This window comes from Salvelinus namaycush, chromosome 24, assembly GCF_016432855.1.
Source record: "Salvelinus namaycush isolate Seneca chromosome 24, SaNama_1.0, whole genome shotgun sequence".
Classification (NCBI taxonomy): domain Eukaryota; kingdom Metazoa; phylum Chordata; class Actinopteri; order Salmoniformes; family Salmonidae; genus Salvelinus; species Salvelinus namaycush.
In genome coordinates, this window is record NC_052330.1 from 26,521,071 (window position 1) to 26,544,636 (window position 23,566).

Genomic DNA, 23,566 nt, shown 5'->3' on the forward strand with positions numbered 1-23,566 from the left:
ATATTAAATCGAGTTATATCAGTTTATATCATTATATTGCGATTTTCGGATATTTATTTATGCTGCGTTTTAGGGAGTTGGACACGTCTTTGCCACATGGCTAATGTTTACTGCTAATTCCAACGTTGAAGGCGACAATCTACAACCGAGCAACGATTCTTTTGGACAAAGGACACCTTGCCCAAGATTCTGATGGGAGCTCATCAAATAGTAAGAACTATATATGATGTTAATTCGTTGTTCTGTTGAACAATTTAAAATTCATATTCCGCCATTAATCTCAGTGCGGTCTCGCTTTAACGCACGCTGTATGTCGTAGTAACGTTAATTTTAAAAATCTAACACAGCGATTGCATTAAGAACTAATGTATCTTTCATTTGCTGTCCAACCTGTATTTTTAGTCAAGTTTATGATTAGTTACTGATTAGATTAGGTGCCTCTCCCAAGATTTCTCCCGACATATTGTTGGCAGTTTGGCTACTTTTCTCATTGTATAACCACGATTTGTGCCGCTAAATATGCACATTTTCGAACAAACTCTATATGTATTGTGTAATATGATGTTATAGGACTGTCATCTGAAGAAGTTTGAGAAGGTTAGTGAAAAAATTTATATCTTTTGCTGGTTTATTCGTTATCGCTATTGTTGGCCTGAATCAATGCTGTTGTGTGGTTGGCTATTGTAGTAAGCTAATATAATGCTATATTGTGTTTTCGCTGTAAAACACTTAAAAAATCTGAAATATTGGCTGGATTCACAAGATGTTTGTCTTTCATTTGCTGTACGCTGTGTATTTTTCAGAAATGTTTTATGATGAGTATTTAGGTAATACACGATGGTCTCTGTAGTTATTCTAGTTGCTTTGGTGAGAGTTGTGATGGTGGCTGCAATGGTAAACTATGATTTATACCTGAAATATGCACATTTTTCTAACAAAACATATGCTATACAATAAATATGTTATCAGACTGTCATCTGATTAAGTTGTTTCTTGGTTAGTGGCTATTATCTTTATTTGGTCGAAATTGTGATAGCTACCTATGCAGGAAAAAAATGGTGGGAAAAAAAAGTTGTGTCTTTTGCTATCGTGGTTAGCTAATAGATTTACATATTGTGTCTTCCCTGTAAAACATTTTAAAAATCAGAAATTATGGCTGGATTCACAAGATGTGTATCTTTCATCTGGTGTCTTGGACTTGTGATTTAATGATATTTAGATGCTAGTATTTACTTGTGACGCTATGCTAGGCTATGCTAGTCAGCTTTTTTACTGATGGGGGTGCTCCCGGATCCGGGATTGTGATGAAGTAGAAGTTAATGGAGAAAGTGCTCTGCTCTGTGGAATGTAGTGCTGCTCGTAACTCTAATGACTAATGTGCCTAATGAAAGCGTGAGATGTGTGGGAATGTCTCGTCTTGACACACAGTAGGGAGGGAATAAATTAGTTAAATAATGTGGTTAACTGTCTTTAAAAGAAGAATCTGTTAAGTGTTTTGTGTGTGTGTGTGTGTGTGTAGCGGGCCAGCTGGCAGGTAGCTCGTCGGTAGAGATGTACCGGCAGGTCCTCCTGTCAGGTTGTCGCTGTATCGAGCTGGACTGCTGGAAGGGACGCACCACCGAAGAAGAACCTGTCATCACACACGGATTCACCATGACAACTGAAATCTCCTTCAAGGTAAACTGTCTGGAACCAGAGAGATAGTAGAGAGAATTGGAGGGAGATGGGGAGGGATGGGGAGGGAGAAGGGAGGGAAAGAGAGAAGGAAAGAGGGGAGAGGGAGGGAGAGAGAGAAGAGGGGAGAGGGAGGGAGAAAGTTGAGAAAGAGGGGAGACGGAGGGAGTGAGAGCAAGAAAGAGGGGAGAGGGAGGGAGAGAGAGTTGAGAAAGAGGGGAGAGGGAGGGAGGGGGAGAGAGAGAGAGAGAAAGAAAGAGGGGAGAGGGAGGGAGAGAGAGTTGAGAAAGAGGGGAGAGGGAGGGAGGGAGAGAAAGAAAAGGGGAGAGGGAGGGAGAGAGAGTTGAGAAAGAGGGGAGAGGTAGGGAGAGAGAGAGAAAAGGAAAGAGGGGAGAGGGAGGGAGAGAGAGAGAAAAGGAAAGATGGGAGAGAGAGAGAAAGAGCTAAATATGGTTTTACCAATCAGATCAGCTCTGAAAATATCTGATGTAATTGGTCAAAAAAACTATTTGTGGAAAAAAGGTCAGAATTGGGCTGCCTGTGTAAACGCAGCCTAAGATCAAGAGAAGGAGACTTTGATTGAGAGTGAAATAGAAATGTGTAAGTGGACTGATAGAGAAAGGGAATGAGAGAGAGGGAATGAGAGAGAGAAAGAGAGAGAGGGAATGAGAGAGAGAAAGAGAGAGAGAGAAAGAGAGAGAGAAAGAGAGAGAGAAAGAGAGAGAGGGAAAGAGAGAGAGGGAAAGAGAGAGAGGGAAAGAGAGAGAGGGAAAGAGAGAGAGGGAATGAGAGAGAGGGAATGAGAGAGAGGGAATGAGAGAGAGGGAATGAGAGAGAGGGAATGAGAGAGAGGGAATGAGAGAGAGGGAATGAGAGAGAGGGAATGAGAGAGAGAAAGAGAGAGAGAAAGAGAGAGAGAAAGAGAGAGAGAAAGAGAGAGAGAAAGAGAGAGAGAAAGAGAGAGAGAAAGAGAGAGAGGGAATGAGAGAGAGGGAATGAGAGAGAGGGAATGAGAGAGAGGGAATGAGAGAGAGGGAATGAGAGAGAGGGAATGAGAGAGAGGGAATGAGAGAGAGGGAATGAGAGAGAGGGAATGAGAGAGAGGGAATGAGAGAGAGAAAGAGAGAGAGAGAGAGAGAGAGAGAGAGAATGAGAGAGAGAGAGAATGAGAGAGAGAGAGAATGAGAGAGAGAGAGAATGAGAGAGAGAGAATGAGAGAGAAAGAGAGAGAGGGAAAGAGAGAGAGGGAAAGAGAGAGAGGGAAAGAGAGAGAGGGAAAGAGAGAGAGGGAAAGAGAGAGAGGGAAAGAGAGAGAGGGAATGAGAGAAAGAGAGAGAGAAAGAGAGAGAGGGAATGAGAGAGAGAGAATGTGCGGAAGATAGAGAGAGAGAAGGGGAAGTGTGTGTGAGAGAGATAGAGGGTAAGCTATTAAGTGTATTTACCCACTTGCGTCGATATAAATGGTTGTAAAATTCACTTAACCACTTAGTCTTACGCTACTAAACATCCCTATCAGATGTCCAATGAGTCAACAAGCTCTACACCAGCGGCTCTCCACATCACTGTAACACTCCTGTACTTCAAATATTCATAATAGATATTTTGCGATAGCCTGACCACCAGCCATTTTATATCTGTCATCAAATAAAATACCCTGTCTGTCTTCTCTATGTGTCTATAGGAAGTGATTGAGGCCATAGCAGGGTGTGCCTTCAAGACCTCCCCTTTCCCTGTCATCCTCTCCTTTGAGAACCACGTGGACTCGTAAGTCAACAACTCTCACGCCTCTGTGTGTTTCAGGAGTTTACCTTTGTTTGATGTCTTTGATAAATGTACACTCCAACCCTTTTCCTCTTTGTTTAACATCGGTTCAAACAGGGATTCTGAACCTCTGTATTCTATGGTTATTGTAGTGCAATTTTAGCTGCTATGCTTGCCACTCTTATGTATTGCGCTAATTAGCTATATGCTAATGTTAGCCACTCTTAAAGGAGGGCATTAACTAATAGCTACATGCTAATACCAGAGACGGAAGAGGAAGGGAGACACCCCACTCACAGTTTTTTTCTGGTTCAATAAAAGTTAATGAACTACTCTGAGTAGACCAGACCCAGCTGCTATTGGATTGGTGTCTATCTGAGACACACACAGTTAGTACACTGACAATTGTTTTCAATGGTAAAAGGCCTGAATGAACTATCTTCATTTATCACCATCTTTGCTCATACTAGTCACTCTTAAGTCAATAGTGACTCACTACATGCTAAAGCTAGCCGCTCTGAAGCCATTAGCTAGCTAGATGCTAATGCAGCGAAGGTGGCTTGGTGAGCCACATTTGCATGTTTAGTGACCTTGCCTGAGCTGAGACCTGGAGACTTGCGTTAGCTCCCCAAGGACACCCAGATTCAAATCCCAATCGTTCACACTAACGCTATCAACTTCAGTAGCAAATTGCTAAATACCAACATTAGACCACTGTGAGGTGATTGTAATGGTTGTAACACGGTATGTGTGTTGCCTCCCAGGCCCAAGCAGCAGGCCAAGATGGCGGAGTACTGCAGGTCAATATTTGGAGACATGTTACTGACCGACCCTCTGGAGAAGTACCCTGTAAGTACACAAGACCCCTGCTTGCACATACACTGATGTTTACACACTATCAAATACACAGTTCAACACACCTCTATGACATGGACCAGTGAGTGTAGTGTCTCTCTCCGCTCCCTCACCCCTGAGTGACCCTCTAAACAGCCTCATGTCAACTAAAACTACATGTTTACCTGTCTCTTTTGATCTCTCATTCCCTCTCTCTCTTTCTCACTCTCCGCTGCCTCTCCCCTCTCTCTCCCTCAGCTTTCTCCCTCCCTTCCTCTCTCTATCGCTCTTTATCCAAACCAACCCTTTTCATCTGTCTGCAATCACAACCACATGGTCCTCTCTCCCTACCAGTCAGCTATAAGGGGATAAGTTACAGAGGGCAGTCACTGGGTTGTGCTGTGTGTCTATGTGTGTGCGTGCGTGTTGTGTTACGGGGGGATCTGTAGACTGTGCTTCTTTTCTTATCTACTTCCAGCCAGTTGCCATGGCTACCAGTCAAAAGCTTGCATTGTCCCTTTGCGGAGGAACTTCTTGTCAGAGTCCATTCTGACATAACAACAATCACACACACATAAACACGCACAAATGCACTCACAAGCACACAGCAATGTTTTTTTTAAAGGCTGTAAATGAGGCTGAATGAACTGTTTCGCTGCCAGACAAGGCTCCGCTGATAGCCAGGTGTAGCAGTGGTAAGGTGTTGGGACTGCTGTTGGCCCTAACAGTGTTTGGGCACCGTTTGTCACCATTATAGTGCAATTCATTTATTGTTTAGTGTTGTGTTGTGTAGTGGGTTTGCTGGCATGCATCAACAATGTTTTGTTGTTGCCAAATTCGCCACTGAGTGTGATTGATATGGGAGTTTAGGACATGGCCATGGGGGACTAAAGATGGTTGTAATGGAATGATTGCTTCCGGAAAGTTGCTCACAGATCAATGACCCTCTGTTGCTCCTGTAGCTCATAGGGATGTGTTACACTTCCTCCTCAGCCTGAGGTGGTACCACCTGCACTGCAGAATTGTTCACTTCGGTGGCGCCAGCTGGTAAGCTGCTTCGGGAGGGTGGACACGTGCTATGAAGGCAGAGGTCCTGGGTTTGAGCCTCGGTGTGAGCTGAATCAGGAGGAAGCAGTACTGACTAAGCAAGAAGTGTGATGTCCTTTACAGTCCATTAAGCGGAAATGCTGAGCTGCGTTTTGGTGAGAAGTAACGTGTATGTGTATGGATCGAGATGTTCTCTGACTTGAGGATGAAAGAGAACTGAAGACAAGTTTGAGTTAGAGTTTATTTTATTTTTACAGGGACAGTGCACATTAATCAACGCTTCAGTAAAAGTGCCGGCCGGCTAATTTTCAACCGCAGTCCCTGGGCAGGTTATTAAAAATGAGCAGTGTGGGTACAATGATTGAAAAACTTGTATGTCTACATTTATTTTGCTATGCGAGCAGCATGGTTAGCCTGTTAGAAGACACTGAGCTACATCACACAATTGCATGCAAGCGCTCATACACGTAGGTAAACGCAGCGAGCAGCTGCGTGGCCAGGCGGTAAAATAGAAATTGGTTCTATTTGTGACCCTCATCGGGCTGCAAGTTCAGCCTCTCCCATCTCCCCATTGGTTTTTAGGAGCATATACCCACGTTGGTGATTGGAAGATGAACTGAGGTCCTCACTCCAGTCAGTTGAAATAATGCTGTAAAGTTGGTTGCCAACCATCATATAAAGTCCGAAGAAGAAAAAGAAGCCTGAAGGAAGGAGGAGAGATTACTAGAAATGAACTTGATTTACCGTTTTATCTGTGGAATAATTGTAGGAGTAGAGGACCTTGTGCATTTCAGGTAAAATAACAACCCAATGTTTATATCCCAGGACAAATTAGCTAGCAACAGCAAGCTAGCTAGGTAAATTGCCATAAATGTTTAATGCTTTTTGACCTGTCCCCAAATTAATATAATTGGCTCAGAGTTTGTTTTGATATTTCAACCTGCGTGTCCTAATCACTTCTGGTGTGGATGAAGATAATGGTGGACGACGCACGCGTCCGGTTTGGTCAGCATGTAACACTCCGTTATCAATGGACATCAGCAGTGTGATCCAACAGAACAGAAGGGCATCACATGAATAAACCAGTGCTGTGCCTACTCAAGTCTGCTCTCCAGAGAGAGAGAGTGTTGTAAGCATACACTCCCACTCTCCCCAAAGGAAACCCCATTCTGGGGTGTAGAAAGTGTTGAAGCTGTAAACTAAACACTTGCTTGCCATCACAGCCTGTAAGGGCCTTATTTCATTCAGGTCACTAAGAAGCCTTTTACACTATGACTGACCAACACCCTGTCATCATCACAACACCAAGTTTGTTTTGATACACACACGCCCACCAACATCATCATTAGTAGGAACCTTTCTTGGTTGTTACTCTCAAGTAAAGAGTCTAACTCTCTCTCTCTCTCTCTCTCTCTCTTTCTCTCTCTCTCTACTATCCTTCTCTTCCCTCCCTCTCTCTCCTCTCTCCCTCCCTCTCTCTCTCTCCCTCTATCCCTCCCTCCCTCACTCTCTCTCCTCTCCTCTCTCCCTCCCTCCTTCCCTCCCTCCCTCCCTCCCTCTCGCTCTCTCTCTCTCTCTCTCTCTCCTTCTATCCCTCTCTCTCTCTCCTTCTATCCGTCTCTCTCTCTCTCTCCTTCTATCCCTCTCTCTCTGTCTCTTCTCTCTCCGTCTCTAGTTGGAGACAGGGGTGCCCCTGCCCAGTCCAATGGATCTGATGGGAAAGATTCTGGTGAAGAACAAGAAGAAACACATCAAGACATCGAGTACCAAGAAGAAACTGTCAGAACAGGCCTCCAATACCTACAGCGACTCATCTAGTGTGCATGAGCCCTCTTCTCCCAGCGCAGGTATGGTTACAGTACACACACACACACACACACACACACACACACACACACACACACACACACACACACACACACACACACACAGTAAACTCAAACTTAACATGTGTAAATATTAGTATGAACATATCAAGACTCAACAACTGAGACATAAACTGAACAAGTTCCACAGACATGTGACTATCAGAAATTGAATAATGTGTCCCTGAACAAAGGGGGGGGGGTCAAAATCAAAAGTAACAGTCAGTATCTGGTGTGGCCACCAGCTGCATTAAGTACTGCAGTGCATCTCCTCCTCATGGACTATACCAGATTTGCCAGTTCTTGCTGTGAGATGTTACCCCACTCTTCCACCAAGGCACCTGCAAGTTCCCAGACATTTCTGGGGGGAATGGCCCTAGCCCTGACTCTCCGATCCAACAGGTCCCAGACTTGCTCAATGGGATTGAGATCCGGGCTCTTCGCTGGCCATGGCAGAACACTGACATTCCTGTCTTGCAGGAAATCACGCACAGAATGAGCAGTATGGCTGGTGGCATTGTCATGCTGGAGGGTCATGTCAGGATGAGCCTGCAGGAAGGGTACTACATGAGGGAGGAGGATGTCTTCCCTGTAACGCACAGCATTGAGATTGCCTGCAATGACAACAAGCTCAGTCCAATGATGCTGTGACACACCGCCCCAGACCATGACGGACCTTCCACCTTCAAATCGATCCCGCTCCAGAGTACAGGCCTCGGTGTAACGCTCATTCCTTCGACAATAAACGCGGATCCGACCATCACCCCTAGTGTGACAAAATCGCGACTCGTCAGTGAAGAGCACTTTTTGCCAGTCCTGTCTGGTCCAGCGCCGGTGGGTTTGTGCCCATAGGCGACGTTGTTGCTGGTGATGTCTGGTGAGGACCTGCCTTACAATAGGCCTACAAGCCCTCAGTCCAGCCTCTCTCAGCCTATTGCAGACAGTCTGAGCACTGATGGAGGGATTGTGCGTTCCTGGTGTAACTCGGGCAGTTGTTGTTGCCATCCTGTACCTGTCCCGCAGGTGTGATGTTCAGACGTACCGATCCTGTGCAGGTATTGTTACACGTGGTCTGCCACTGCGAGGACGATCAGCTGTCCATCCTGTCTTCCTGTAGCACTGTCTTAGGCGTCTCACAGTACAGACATTGCAATGTATTGCCCTGGCCACATCTGCAGTCCTCATGCCTCCTTGCAGCATGCCCTGCTATGGCGCGTGCGTGCGTGCGTGCGTGCGTGCGTGCGTGCGTGCGTGCGTGCGTGCGTGCGTGCGTGTGTGTGCACGTGTGTGTGTGTGTGTGTGCACGTGTGTGTGTGTGCACGTGTGTGTGTGTGTGTGTGCACGTGTGTGTGTGTGTGTGTGCACGTGTGTGTGTGCGCGCGGACGTGTTTACAAGAATAGTAAACTAATTTGGACCAACTGGGGGCATTTTGTTGGTCCCCACAAGGTCAAATTCTACTTTTAGGGGGTTTAGCATTAAGGTTAGAATTAGGTTTAAGGTCAGGGTTAGGAGCTAGGGTTAGTTTTATGGTTAGGGTTAGGAGCTAGGGTTAGAGTTACGGTTAGGCTTAAGGTTAGGGTAAGGGTTAGGGGTTAGGGGAAATGGTATTTTGAATGGGACTGAATTGTGTGTCCACACAAGGTTAGTTGTACAAGACTGTGTGTGTGTATGTGTGTGTGTGCATGCTTCTGTGCATGAGTGTCCTTCTGTGCATGTGTGTGCATGTGTCAGGTTAAGTTTTATAGCTACCCGGGTGCCTCTGGTACAGCTATGCTTTACCAGAACAGGACAGGCAGGGAGGCAGGCAGCAGGATGGATGTTCTTAGCATTCCCCTTCACACAGAATCACCCTGCATCCATCAACAGCAGCCTACTGGGACTCCCAGCCATGTGCCACACTTGGGGCGGCAGGTAGCCTAGTGGTTAGAACGATGGGCCAGTAACCGAAAGGTTGCTAGATCAAATCCCTGAGCTGACAAGGTAAACATCTGTCGTTCTGCACCTGAACAAGGCAGTTAACCTACTGTTCCTAGGCTGTCATTGTAAATAAGAATTTCTTAATTGACTTGCCTAGTTAAATAAAGGTACACACTGCCCCCTGCTGGTAGAGTCACAGACACATTTCATCCTGCGCTACAGCAGTCCATCTTGATCTCTGAAGCATTTCGTAGAGACTGGTGAAGGGAAATATCTCGGAAAAGGCTCATTGTAATGGCAGGAATGGAAATGGATTCCTCCTGTGTTTGATACTGTTCCATCCATTCCATTACAATGAGTCCATCCTCCGATTTAAAAGTGACACCTGCCTGCACTGCATATACAGTATCACATAATGGTTATTGATTGTTTGCTGTCCACCAGGGTCGACCAACCAGGAGATGACAGAGTCCTCCCAGCCGATAGAGGTCGCTGGGCTCAGCCTCAGATCACAGGGAAGGAAGTCCATCGGTGAGCCATATGGGAAAGACTATAAGGACACAGCTACTCTTAAACCGACAAGCCAAAACTTAAAACTGAACCTGACTCTAACCTCATTTTTTATCAATTCTGAAGCAAAATATGGTTTGGGTGTCAGGTGTGTCTTTATAGCCTTTTCCGAGCCATAAACTTGGTCTGTACATGGAATTCTATTCCACATCAAGTAACTGATGCAACCAGTAAAATTTGATTAAAAAACAGATAAAAATACACCTTATGGAACAGCGGGGACTGTGAAGAGTCACACACACACAGGCATAGACACACGCATGCACACACACATAACATACGTACTATACACACGTGCACATGGATTTAGTGTTGTAGATATGTGGTCGTGGAGCAGGGGCCAAAAGGGCATACACTTAATGTGTTGTGAAATCTGTTGTGAAAGGTAATGTAATGTTTTTAATTGGATATAACTGCCTTAATTTTGCTGGACCCTAGGAAGAGTAGCTACTGCCTTGGCAGGAACCAATGGATATCCATAATACATAGAAATACCCCATCAGACACTCCTCCTCCTCTTTTACCTGGTCCTAAAACAACCCTTAGTAGCCCTAGTTCTAAAACCTAGTCATTTCCTTAGTTTCTTCCTTCCCCTATTCCCTTTCTCTAGCTCCTTCCCTTAATTCCTTTTCCTATACCCCCTATCTCTAGCTCCCTCCACCCTTTTCCCTAAGTGGCCCTACAGTAACCCCACTGAAAAGCTTGGTGGATCTATTTCCATATTGCTTACAGCTCCATCCACCCCCTTCAGAAGTCTAACCCCTGGGGCTTGCTCTCTGACCATACAGCCTTCAGTAATCACCAGCATGTAGTCTGAGAAGCTAACTTAAATCTGCGTTTGTCTTTCAGGTGAAGTTGAGGCAGAGAGTGACGATGAGGATGATGATGACGATGACTGTAAAAAGGGGTCCATGGATGAGGTACATCTTCATTCTTTCTCCTGCGCCATCAGGTCTCTTGTTACATGTATTGTGTTCTTAGGCTGCCCCCTAGTGGAGATTCAAAAACACACTTACTTCTCTGACTACGTTTCAATAGTCAAACAAGGAGAGGAGAGGAGGAGGGAGGAGAGGAGGATTCTCTTTCTGACTGTTGTGTGTTCCTCCTCCAGGGTACAGCGGGCAGCGAGGCGTTTGCCACAGAGGAGATGTCCAACCTAGTCAGTTATGTCCAGCCAGTCAAATTTAACTCCTTCGAGGCCTCCAAAAGTAGGACCATCACTCGTGACCACAACTCAACACCTGTTTAGACCACACTTAAATATTTATTGCAATTGTGAACCACATTTTTTGGCACTTTGAATACACACCAACTCAAATGAGTTGTTCTGTTCTCACAGATGTACTCTCACAGATGTACTGTTTAACATTCAGGTGCATTTGAAAGCAAAAAAATAATAAATCCCAAAAGTTATGCAATTTTTTAAATGAATTTATCAATCAATCAATTGCTGTTGTTCCAGAGATCAATCGGAGCTATCAGATGTCATCGTTTGTGGAGACCAAAGCCTTGGAGCAGCTCACCAAGTCACCTGTGGAGTTTGTTGAGTATCCTTCCCACTCTGTGTGAAATATTCAAATTCTGTTCAAATTCTTTCATTTGTTGAAACTGTCTCGAGTCAAAAAGTACACCAGAAGCAAGGTGAACTTGTAAATCACCTGGTTAAGTCCAGGAGCCTCATTTATCAAAAGGTTAGTATTTTTTAATTTTAAACTTGACGAGAAAGTGTGTGTATCCGCACAAATCTCAGACCATGCGTACGCTCAACTTCTAGTGGTTGATCAACTGACTGGGTTATTCCAGCTACACAACAAATATTAGGCTATTATTTATCCATTGCTCATTCAATAGCCAAACATGCTCAACAGTAAATAGACTTGTAGCCTATGTCAGTATGGGTAGGCTACAGTATTACTGTGCAATAGGAGCTGGACATAATAACATGTTTAAGGAGATAGAAAGACAATCATGCATTGATAAACAAAATATTGAACAACAATTCATCTTTTGCAGAGAATTGCGGGCTGTAGGCAGCATTTACTTTTAAATTGTTGAAAAGACAATCTTTCAGAATGTGCTGGCAGTGTTTAGCAGCTATAGGCGACATGCATTTTAAGTTGGAAAAGTAGCTGAAAAAGATGAAAACATTCTGCCCACACCTTCTTTTAGAAACGGACATGGCCCAGTTCCAACATCTTCAAATCATACTACAAATGACAGTGTTTTTGTTATCATAAAAGGTGATGGAGTGCATTTTCCAGGCTGGATTGTAACACTCGTTCACGAGCTTAGAAATATAGAATGGCTCTGAATCATCAATGAAAACACCCATATGTGTTCTTGCGCACCCAAATCCTAGAATCTCCACGTACGCCAACATGTTGGGAGAAATGAATGCATGGTTGATAAGGCCCACGGTGTCCTCTCCTTAACGGAGCGTGTCCAGGTATAACAAGCTGCAGCTGAGTCGTATCTACCCTAAAGGCACCAGAGTAGACTCCTCCAACTACAACCCTCAGCTCTTCTGGAATGCGGGCTGTCAACTGGTGGCCCTGAACTTCCAGACCATAGGTAAGAACTACATCAACACACACACACACTATTTTATTAAGGTGATATATATCTCTCAGAGCTGTTTACATAGTTGAACCTGAGTATGGGAAGGGCTATGTGTGTACCTCTGTATCTTTCTAACACCTCTCTCCCTTCTTCTCATCTCCCTCTCTCTCTCTTTCCCGCTCCCTCCATCCATCAATCCATCCCGCTCTCTCTCTCTCTCCCACCTTCTCTCTCTCTCCCCCTCCCTCTCTCTTTCCTCTCCCTCTCTTCCTCCCTCTGTACCTATCTCCCTCCATCTCTCTCTCCTCTCCCTCTCTCTTTCCTCTCCCTCTCTTCCTCCCTCCCTATGTGGTACCGCTACCGCACGGCCAGCGGTACCGAAGTGCCAAGTCTAGGTCCAAGAGGCTTCTAAACAGCTTCTACCCCCAAGCCATAAGACTCCTGAACATCTAGTCAAATGGCTACCCAGACTATTTGCATTGCCCCCTCCTCTTTTAAACTGCTGCTACTCTCTGTTGTTATCATCTATGCGTAGTCACTTTAATAACTCTACCTACGTATTATCTCAATTACCTCGACTAACTGGTGCCCCCGTTGACTCTGTACCGGTACCCCCCTCTATATAGTCTCGCTATTGTTATTTTACTGCTGCTCTTTAATTACTTGTTACTTTTATTTCTTATTCATATATATGTTATTATATATTATTATATATTTTTTAACTGCATTGTTGGTTAAGGGCTCGTAAGTAAGCATTTCACTGTAAGGTCTACACCTGTTGTATTCGGCGCATGTGACTAACAACATTTGATTTGATTTGTGTCTCTCTCCCTCCATCTCTCTCTCCCCTCACTCTTTCTCTTCTCTCTCGCCCTCTCCTTCTCCATCCCCCTATCTCCCCCATCTTTCTATGTCTTTCACTCTCCCTCTCCCTTTCCTCCATTTTCTCACTCTCCCTCTGTATCTATATCCCTCTCCCTCCCCTCTCTCTCGATCTCTTTCTCCCTCCCTCTCTCTCTCCTTCCCTCTCTTTCTCCCTCTCTCTCTCTCTCTCTCTCTCCCTCCTGAATATATCTCCCTCCCCCCTCTATCTCTCTCTCTGCCCTCCCTCACTCCCTTTACCTCTCTCTCTCCCTCCCTATGTATATTTATCCCTCTCTCTCTGCCCTCTCTCTCTCTTTCCCTTAACCTCTCCTTCCCCCTTTCTTTATCTATCTCTCTCCCCCTCTCCCTCTCTCTACCCCTTCTCTCTCTCTCTCCCCCCTCCCTCTCTCTCTCTCTCTGCCCTCTCTCTCTCTTTCCCTTAACCTCTCTCCCCCTTTCTTTATCTATCTCTCTCCCCTCTTCCTCTCTCTACCCCCTTCTCGCTCTCTCTCCCCCCCTCCCTCTCTCTCTCTCTCCTTCAGACCTGTCCATGATGTTGAACCTGGGTATGTATGAGTACAATGGAAAGTGTGGTTACAGGCTGAAACCAGAGTTCATGAGACGACCAGACAAACACTTTGATCCCTTCGCTGAGAGCACTGTGGACGGCATCGTAGCCAACACATTGTCTGTTAAGGTGTGTATCTGTGTATCTGTGTGTGTGTGTGTGTGTGTGTGTGTGTGTGTGTGTGTGTGTGTGTGTGTGTGTGTGTGTGTGTGTGTGTGTGTGTGTGTGTGTGTGTGTGTGTGTGTGTGTGTGTGTGTGTGTGTGTGTGTGTGTGTGTGTGTGTGTGTGTGTGTGTATGCTTGCGTACATGTGTGTGCGTGTGTGCCTGCGCGCATGTGCGTGTGTGTACGCTTGTGTATGTGTGCACGGACATTACAACTCTCACACTTAATATCTTCATCTATCTCCCTCCAGATCATCTCAGGCCAGTTCCTGACCGATAAGAAGGTGGGGACGTATGTGGAGATAGACATGTTTGGTCTGCCGGTGGACACCAGAAGGAAAGGTTTTAAGACCAAGACGTCTCAGGGCAACGCTGTCAACCCTGTCTGGGAGGAGGAGGCCTTTGTCCTCAAGAAGGTAAACCACAATGTAGCGCAGACTGTTATGGGATTTGTAGTTCTTTAAGATCACTGAAGGTAATGCTGTCAACATTATCTGGGAGGAGGAGACCTTGATCTTCAAGAATGCACACCTATAGATGTACATAATGTTCGATTGAATTATGTGTGTAAATTACTGTTTAAAACATCATAGAGCAAAGTGTTATGGGATTTGTAGTTCTTAATAATGAAAACAATCCAGACCTCCCAGGGTAATCTGTCAACATTATCTAGGAGGAGGAGGCTGTCGTTATCAAAGTGTCTCCTTTCTTACATGTGTGTGTGTGTCTGTGTGTCTGTGTGTCTGTGTTTCTGTGTGTCTGTCGTTCCGCAGGTGGTACTGCCCACACTGGCCTCGATGAGGATATCTGTGTTTGAAGATGGAGGGAAGTTCATTGGCCATCGCATCATTCCTGTGAATGCCATCCGCCCAGGTGAGGCTTACAGCCTGTTAGCCTGACTGACTACCATTCTGGTCCATTGTTCTGCTTGAGTGATACTGTGTAAGCAGTCCTTGAACTTCTGATCACCGACCCATGTGTGTGTGTTCCAGGTTATCACTACATTGGTCTGAGGAATGAGAAGAACCAGGCTCTGACCCTCCCTGCTTTGTTTGTCTACGTAGAGGTCAAGGACTATGTCCCTGATACATTTGCAGGTACAGCGGTTGACATACCTTACAGAATACTGGAAAATACAGTAACTAACCATAGAGTTCTAACCATGTTGATTTTTCCACTGGCTTACATAACATCATCTATGATACATTCTGTCCCCTCCCTCACTCTGATCTCTTTCTCAGATGTCATCGAGGCATTGTCCAATCCCATCCGTTACGTCAACCTGATGGAGCAGAGAGCCAATCAACTGGCAGCTCTCACTTTGGAGGAGGGGGCAGAGGAGGAGGACAGCAAAGAGGTGTGTGTGTTTTTGTATTAGTCTGTGTGTGTGAGCTTGTGTGTGTGTGTGTGTGTGTGTGTCATCCCCACACTAATCGACCTGTAACAGATCAATGAGCATCTCCCCAGGCAGTAGTCCTCTCTTTGGGTTAGAGCTATTGACCAGGGGTTAGGAACTGAGGCCTGTCGCTTTGTGAAGAGATGATTGGGTTAGAGCTATTGACCAGGGGTTAGGAACTGAGGCCTGTCGCTTTGTGAAGAGATGATTGGGTTAGAGCTATTGACCAGGGGTTAGGAACTGAGGCCTGTCGCTTTGTGAAGAGATTGGGTTAGAGCTATTGACCAGGGGTTAGGAATTGCGGGGTGAGGGTTATGAGGTGAGGGACGGTGGATGGGTTGAGCTTATTACCCACAGGGACAGTCAATGGAGAGCTTGTACATGCCGACACCATGGCAACGGTCGCCTAGTGAGTTAGTGGGCTTTCCACTGGAGGTGCAGAGACAGAGGGAGAGGGAGATTAAACCAAATCATGAAAAAACTAAAAGATAATTACTTGACACATTGGAAAGAATTAACAAAGAAACTGAGCAAACTAGAATGCTATTTGGCCCTAAACAGAGAGTACACAGTGGCAGAATACCTGACCACTGTAACTGACCCAAGATTAAGGAAAGCTTTGACTATGTACAGACTCAGTAAGCATAGCCTTGCTATTGAGAAAGGCTGCCGTAGGCAGACCTGGCTCTCAAGAGAAGACAGGCTATGTGCACACTACCAACAAAATGAGGTGGAAACTGAGCTGCACTTCCTAACCTCCTGCCAATTGTATGACCATATTAGAGACACATATGTCCCTCAGATTACACAGATTCACAAAGAATTCAAAAACAAACCCGATTTTGATAAACTCCCATATCTACTGGGTGAAATACAACAGTGTGCATCACAGCAGCAAGATTTGTGACCTGTTGCCACAAGAAAAGGGCAGCCAGTGAAGAACAAACACCATTGTAAATACAACCCATATTTATGTTTATTTATTTTCCCATTTGTACTTTAACCATTTGCACATCGTTACAACACTGTATATATACATAATATGACATTTGAAATGTCTTTATTCTTTTGGAACTTCTGTGAGTGTAATGTTTACTGTTAATTTTTTCATTGTTTATTTTTCTTTTGTTTATGATCTACTTCAGTTGCTTTGGCGATGTTAACATATGTTTCCCATGCCAATAAAGCCCCTTTAACTGAATTGATTAGATAGAAGAGGAGAGCCAAGGAAAACAGAACCAGCTCAGGGAGGGAGGACTCAGTAACAGGTGGTTTAGTGGAATAGTATTTGAAAGAAATACACGCCAAGTACTACAACAAGTCAGGGTTGAAGAGAACCTAGAGAGAACGTTGGGAGAACCTAGAGGAAACGTTTGGAGAAAGTAGTAGAGAGCTTTAGGAGACCTTTGAGACAACGTAAGGAGAACATTGGCTAAATGTTAGTGAAACGTTAGAGAGTGTTGTCAGTGTGACTATGATCTGAGCCATGCTGAGAGTGGGGTACCACAGCTATGTCTACAAGGTTTCCAACAGGCTGCAGGTACGCTCTGTGTGTGTGGTGTGTTGATTGTGGTGTTGTATATTTGACGTACAGTAGCTTGTTTGTGATAGAGTCATGGAATCGTATGGTTCTACTCTCATCTCATTGCATAGGCCGCAAAAACATTGAGCAGAATCATGTATGTGTTGGGTTGTAATGTGACATACAGTTGAAGTCGGAAGTTTACATACACTTTGGTTGGAGTCATTAAAACTCGTTTTTCAACCACTCCACAAATGTCTTGTTAACAAACTATAGTTTTGGCAAGTCGGTTAGGACATCTACTTTGTGCATGACGCAAGTAATTTTTCCAACAATTGTTTACAGACAGATTATGTCACTTATAATTCACTGTATCACAATTCCAGTGGGTCAGAAGTTTACATACACTAAGTTGACTGTGCCTTTAAAAAGCTTGGAAAATTCCATAAAATGATACCATGGCTTTAGAAGCTTTTGATAGGCTAATTGACATAATTTGAGTCAATTGGAGGTGTACCTGTGGATGTATTTCAAGGCCTACATTCAAACTCAGTGCCTCTTTGCTTGACATCATGGGAAAATCAAAAGAAATCAGCCAAGACCTCAGAAAGAAATTGTAGACCTCCACAAGTCTGGTTCATCTTTGGGAGCAATTTCCAAACGCCTGAAGGTACCACGTTCATCTGTACAAACAATAGTACGCAAGTACAAACACCATGGGACCAAGCAGCCAGCATACCGCTCAGGAAGGAGACGCATTCTGTCTCCTAGAGATGAACGTACTTTGGTGCGAAAAGTGTAAATCAATCCCAGCACAACAGCAAAGGACCTTGTGAAGATGCTGGAGGAAACAGGTACAAAAGTATCTATATCCACAGTAAAACGAGTCCTGTATCGGCATAACCTAAAAGGCCGCTCAGCAAGGAAGAAGCCACTGCTCCAAAACCGCCAGAAAAAAGCCAGACTATGGTTTGCAACTGCACATGGGGACAAATATCGTACTTTTTGCAGAAATTTCCTCTGGTCTGATGAAACAAAAATAGAACTTTGGCCATAATGACCATCGTTATGTTTGGAGGAAAAAGGGGGAGGCTTGCAAGCCGAAGAACACCATCCCAACCGTGAAGCACGGGTGTCAGGGTTTTTGCTGCTGGTCATTCGAGTCAAGTGCAGGAGAGCAGAGATAGGTGATCAGGCGACTTTATTTGCCAAGAGCAATAACAGACGGGCACAAACAGCTACAACTCAAGCCAACCGGCAAAAATGACAAGCGCAAAATACCGTCAAGAATACAACCATAAGTTTCACCAAAATTTCCCCAATAGGGTACAGGCAATGCCCAGGGTGAAAAAAACAGACTGGCGCGATACAATAAAAACAAAACAAAACAATTCCACACAAAGACATGGGGGGAAGAGAGGAATATATATATGCAGTGTGATTAGGGAATGTAAACCAGGTGTGCGGGGAACAAGACAAAAAAAATGTAACAATGAAAAAATGGAGCGCCGATGGCTAGAAGACCGGTGACGTCGACCGCCGAATGCCGCCCGAACAAGGAGAGGAGCCGACTTCGGCGGAAGTCATGACAACGGGGGTGGCAGCATCATGTTGTGGGGGTGCTTTGCTGCAGGAGGGACTGGTGCACTTCACAAAATAGATGGCAGGAAAACGATGTATAAGCAACATCTCAAGACATCAGTCAGGAAGTTAAAGCTTGGTCGCAAATGGGTCTTCCAAATGGACAATGACCCCAAGCATACTTCCAAAGTTGTGGCAAAATGGCTTAAGGACAACAAAGTCAAGGTATTGGAGTGGCCATCACAAAGCCCTGACCTCCAATCCTATAGAAGATTTGTGGGCAGAACTGAAAAAGCGTGTGCGAGCAAGGAGGCCTACAAACCTGACTCAGTTACACCAGCTCTGTCAGGAGGAATGGGCCAAAATTCACCCAACTTATTGTGGGAAGCTTGTGGAAGGCTACCCGAAACGTTTGACCCAAGTTCAACAATTTAAAGGCAATGCTACCAAATACTAACTGAGTGTATGTAAACTTCTGAACTACTGGGAATGTGATGAAAGAAATAAAAGCTGAAATAAATCATTCTCTCTGCTATTATTCTGACATTTCACATTCTTAAAATTAAGTGGTGATCCTAACTGACCTAAAACAGGGATTTTTTACTATGATTAAATGTCAGGAATTGTGAAACACTGAGTTTAAATGTATTTGGCTCAGGTGTATGTAAACTTCCGACTTCAACTGTACAGTACATTGGGCAGACGCTTACACTCTAGTCAGATGATGTGATAAGTCAATGTGACCAGTACTGTGTGGACCTGATAAAGTGCTTTGAGGCCCAGTAAAAAATGCCTCATAAAGGCACCTTATCAGTTGCGCTGTCAATGTATTTGATTGATAGGTGGAGGCGGCTGGTGATGATCCAATGGAGCCTGACCCCCGGGTGACCTTGCCAGCAGAGAACGGGGTCAGCCACGCCCCCATCATCTCCTCCAAACCCCCCAGCCTGGTCAGCCACCAGCCACAGCCCACAGGTAGAGGTCAAATCTCCACTTGAACTTACAGTAATAATAATAATAATAATTTATTAAACTTCTATAGCGCTTTTCATAATAGAAATCTCAAAGCGCTTCATGAGGAAAAATCAAACAAACAAATACTACATGACCAAAAGTATGTGGACATCTGCTCGTCAAACATCTCATTCCAAAATCATGTGCATTAATATGGAGTTGGTCCCCCCTTTGCTGCGAAAACAGCCTCCACTCTTCTGGGAAGGCTTTCCACTAGATGTTGGAACATTGCTGCGGGGACTTGCTTCCATTCAGCCAGGAGCATTAGTGAGGTTGGGAACTGATGTTGAGCGATTAGACCTGGCTCTTAATTCCAAAGTTGTTTGATGGGGTTGAGATCAGGGCAGGCCAGTCATGTTTTTACACACCAATCTCGACAAATCATTTCTGTATCGGCCACCACTCCAGCTGATGCTTGGCATTGCACATGGTAATCTTAGGCTTGTGTGCGGCTGCTTGGCCATGGAAACCCATTTCATGAAGCTCCCGATGAACAGTTCTTGTGCTGAGGTTGCTTCCAGTGGCAGTTTGGAACTCTGTAGTGATTATTGAAACCAAGGACAGATGATTTTTAAGCGATACGGGCTTCAGCACTCGGCGGTTCCGTTCTGTAAGCTTGTGTGGCCTACCACTTCGCGGCTAAGCCAGTGTTGCTCCTAGACGTTTCCACTTCACAATAACAGCACTTACAGTTGACCAGCTGGGGCAGGGCAGAAATTTGATGAACTGACTTGTTGTTTCAGCTCTTCTGTAAGGCCATTCTACTGCCAATGTTTGTCTATGGAGCTTGCATGGCTGTGTCCACATATTTTTTGCCATGTAGTTTATCATGACTGTGACTCCGATATGGCAACCAGTTAACTTACATTTGGCATTCCACAACACATTTACCACCCACTTGGGTTGCCAGATACAACCTGCCAAAACCCGCACTAACAGGTGTATATTGTTCATCAGGTTCAGTGAAAACTGCAGTGAAGACTGAGGATGTCATTCAGAGTGTTCTCACAGGTAAGACTAGAGTAAGACTCAGTAACAAGCTAAGTGAACATGTGTGGTCATTTGTCTATCTGTACTGGCATTACACCAATCTGAAACATCACAGAATTGTGCACCCTGTATGTAAAGAAGCAAAAACTGGCAGGAAGAAAGTCATTGATCAAAACACATATTTTCTCTCTCTCTCTCTCTCTCTCTCACTCCCTCTCTCTCTTCTTTCCATCCCTCCTTCCTCCAGAGATGGAGGCCCAGACAGTAGAGGAGTTGAAGCAGCAGAAGGGCTTTGTGAGGGAGCAGAGGAAGCAGTATAAAGAGATGAAGGAGTTGGTAAGGAAACACCACCGTAAGACCAGCGAGATGATCAAGGAGCACACGGCCAGGGCTGCAGAGCTGCAGAACCAGCACCAGCGCAGGACCTCCGCGCTGCAGAAGAGCCACAAACGTGATGGTAAGAAAAGGTAGGTAGCCCTGCTCTTCTTTTCCTCCTCTTAGTCCTCCTCCGCTACTCTTCTTCTCCTCCTCCTCTTAGTCCTCCTCCACTACTCTTCTTCTTCTCCTCCTCTTAGTCCTCCTCCGATACTCTTCTTCTCCTCCTCTTAGTCCTCCTCCGCTACTCTTCTTCTCCTCCTCCTCTTAGTCCTCCTCCACTACTCTTCTTCTTCTCCTCCTCTTAGTCCTCCTCCGATACTCTTCTTCTCCTCCTCTTAGTCCTCCTCCGCTACTCTTCTTCTCCTCCTCCTCTTAGTCCTCCTCCCTGCTCTTCTTCTCCTCCTCTTAGTCCTCCTCCCTGCCCTTCTTTCTGTATCCCTCTATTCCTCTCACCAGTGGCGATTTTAGGATATAAATATTGGTAGGCAAAGCAAAAAAATAATCCATGCCAGCAAAGCCACTACACAACACAACACTAAACAATAGATTCATTGCACTATAACGGTGACAAACGGTGCCCACAAACTCTCCCAACAGAAGTCCCAACACCTTACCACTGCTACGCCTTGTCTGGCAGCGAGACAGTTCATTCAGCCGAATTTATTGCCTTTAAAAAAAAACATAGCTGATATGGCTGACTTGCTTAAACAAATGTGGTTTCTAATGACTATTGAGATGTACAAACTATGGCATAAGGGGACGACAAGCAGATAAGAGGCAATCTGTAATTTTGATTAAGACATTAACGAACGAGCTAGGACTCAGAACATGGGGCGTTCTTACAGTATTCTCCCTGTACACCAAGTCAAAACCATAGGATAAATAAAGGGGGCATATAAGCAGACAATGAAAGCTCTTACAATATTTGATGATGACATTTCTCTAAAACAGGCAATAGGATACATTTGCACCAGCAAGTCAGAACAGTAGGTGAAATTAAGAGGGGGAAAGGGATCAAATTATTAGGGTGATGCACATGGGCTACTAACAGCTTACCACACAACATACACTTAGTATTACTTTCTTAGCTACAGTATACATATCTCCCTGGTCCATCAGCCACTCCTTGGGCTACAATACATATTTTGCCAATTGGCCTGGACCCCTTTTACTGCCGACACGGAGGCCCGCCGATTCAGCCACGACTGGTCTACCTACGTAATCCGCCGAGGTGTTTCAACAGGCTCCTCCGTTGCGACGTTCCCTGAAGGCCCATCCGCGGCTCGCTAGCTGTCTAGAGCATATCAGACTGTTAGCTGAAGAGGACCATCAGCCAATTTCTTGAGCAACAATACCTATTTTGCCTGGACCCTTTTACTGCCTACACGGAGCCCTGCCAATCCAACACGACTGGTCTGCCGACGTAACCGTCCGAGGGGGCAACAAACAACAGACTTCTTCCACCGCGACGTCCCCCCTAAGGCCCTTCTGCTACTCTGCTATCCCCGGCCCGCTAGCTGTCTGAATCGCCATGTCTCCAGCTCGCCTAGCCTCCCACTGGTCCCTATGATTACTCGGCTACGCATGTCTCTCCCTAATGTCAATATGTCTTGTCCATTGCTGTTTTGGTTAGTGATTATTGTCTTATTTCACTGTAGAGACTCTTGCCCTGCTCAATATGCCTTAGCTAGCCCATTTGTTTCACCTCCCACACATGCGGTGACCTCACCTGGTTTAAATGGTGTCTCAAGAGGCAAAACCTCTCATCATCACTCATTGCCTAGGTTTACCTCCACCTTATTCACATCCTACCATACCCTTGTCTGTACATTATGCCTTGAATCTATTCTTCCGCGCCCAGAACCAGTTCTTTTAGCCTTTAGCTGTACCCTTATCCTACTCCTCCTCTGTTCCTCTGGTGATGTAGAGGTGAATCCAGGCCCTGCAGCGCCTAGCTCCACTCCCATCCCCAGGCGCTCTCATTTGTTGACTTCTGTAACCGTAAAAGCCTTGGTTTCATGCATGTTAACATTAGAAGCCTCCTCCCCAAGTTTGTTTTATTCACTGCCTTAGCACACTCTGCCAACCCGGATGTCCTAGCCGTGTCTGAATCCTGGCTTAGGAAGGCCACCAAAAATCCTGACATTTCCATCCCTAACTATACATTTTCGGACAAGATAGAACTGCCAAAGGGGGCAGAGTTGCAATCTACTGCAGAGACAGCCTGCAGAGCTCTGTCATACTATCCAGGTCTGTGCCCAAACAATTCAAGCTTTTTCTTCTAAAAATCCACCTTTCCAGAAACAAGTCTCTCACCGTTGCTTCTTGTTATCTTTTAGGGATAGACGTGCCGCTAGCGACCCACCTTGACAACATCCGGGGAAATTGCAGAGTGCGAAATTCAAAAATACTAAATTCGTAATATTAAACATTCATGAAGATACAAGTGTCTTACATCATTTAAAAGCTTAATTCTTGTTAATCCAGCCGCTTTGTCAGATTTCAAAAAGGCATTCCGTCAGTAGAGGATGCCTTGTTATTCTTTAAAAGTGCTTTCCTCACCATCTTAAATAAGAATGCCCCATTCACAAAATGTAGAACCAGGAACAGATACATATAGCCATTGGTTCACTCCAGACCTGACTGCCCTTGAACAGCACAACAACATCCTGTGGCGTACTGCATTAGCTTCGAATAGCCCCCGCGATATGCTACTTTTCAGGGAAGTTAGGAACCAATATACACAGGCAGTTAGGAAAGCTAAGGCTAGGTTTTTCAAACAGAAATTTGCATTCTGTAGCACAAACTCCGAAAGGTTCTGGGACACTGTAAAGTCCATGGAGAATAAGAGCACCTCCTCCC

The 23,566-nt window shown here is 45.1% G+C and overlaps 1 protein-coding gene across 1 annotated transcript in view; it reads left to right on the top strand.

Moving 5' to 3' along the window:
* The window catches only part of LOC120019373 (1-phosphatidylinositol 4,5-bisphosphate phosphodiesterase beta-1-like), an 81,121-nt gene that overhangs the window by 53,194 nt on the left and 4,361 nt on the right, over positions 1–23,566 (top strand). The window contains exons 8-24 of the mRNA XM_038962663.1: positions 1,520–1,677; positions 3,356–3,438; positions 4,200–4,284; positions 6,992–7,163; positions 9,544–9,630; positions 10,519–10,589; positions 10,781–10,877; positions 11,132–11,216; positions 12,116–12,240; positions 13,635–13,789; positions 14,075–14,239; positions 14,597–14,696; positions 14,816–14,920; positions 15,065–15,180; positions 19,165–19,297; positions 20,294–20,347; positions 20,574–20,793. Coding sequence (XP_038818591.1) covers positions 1,520–1,677; positions 3,356–3,438; positions 4,200–4,284; positions 6,992–7,163; positions 9,544–9,630; positions 10,519–10,589; positions 10,781–10,877; positions 11,132–11,216; positions 12,116–12,240; positions 13,635–13,789; positions 14,075–14,239; positions 14,597–14,696; positions 14,816–14,920; positions 15,065–15,180; positions 19,165–19,297; positions 20,294–20,347; positions 20,574–20,793 — 2,011 coding nt within the window. The remainder of the gene's footprint in view (positions 1–1,519; positions 1,678–3,355; positions 3,439–4,199; positions 4,285–6,991; positions 7,164–9,543; positions 9,631–10,518; positions 10,590–10,780; positions 10,878–11,131; positions 11,217–12,115; positions 12,241–13,634; positions 13,790–14,074; positions 14,240–14,596; positions 14,697–14,815; positions 14,921–15,064; positions 15,181–19,164; positions 19,298–20,293; positions 20,348–20,573; positions 20,794–23,566) is intronic.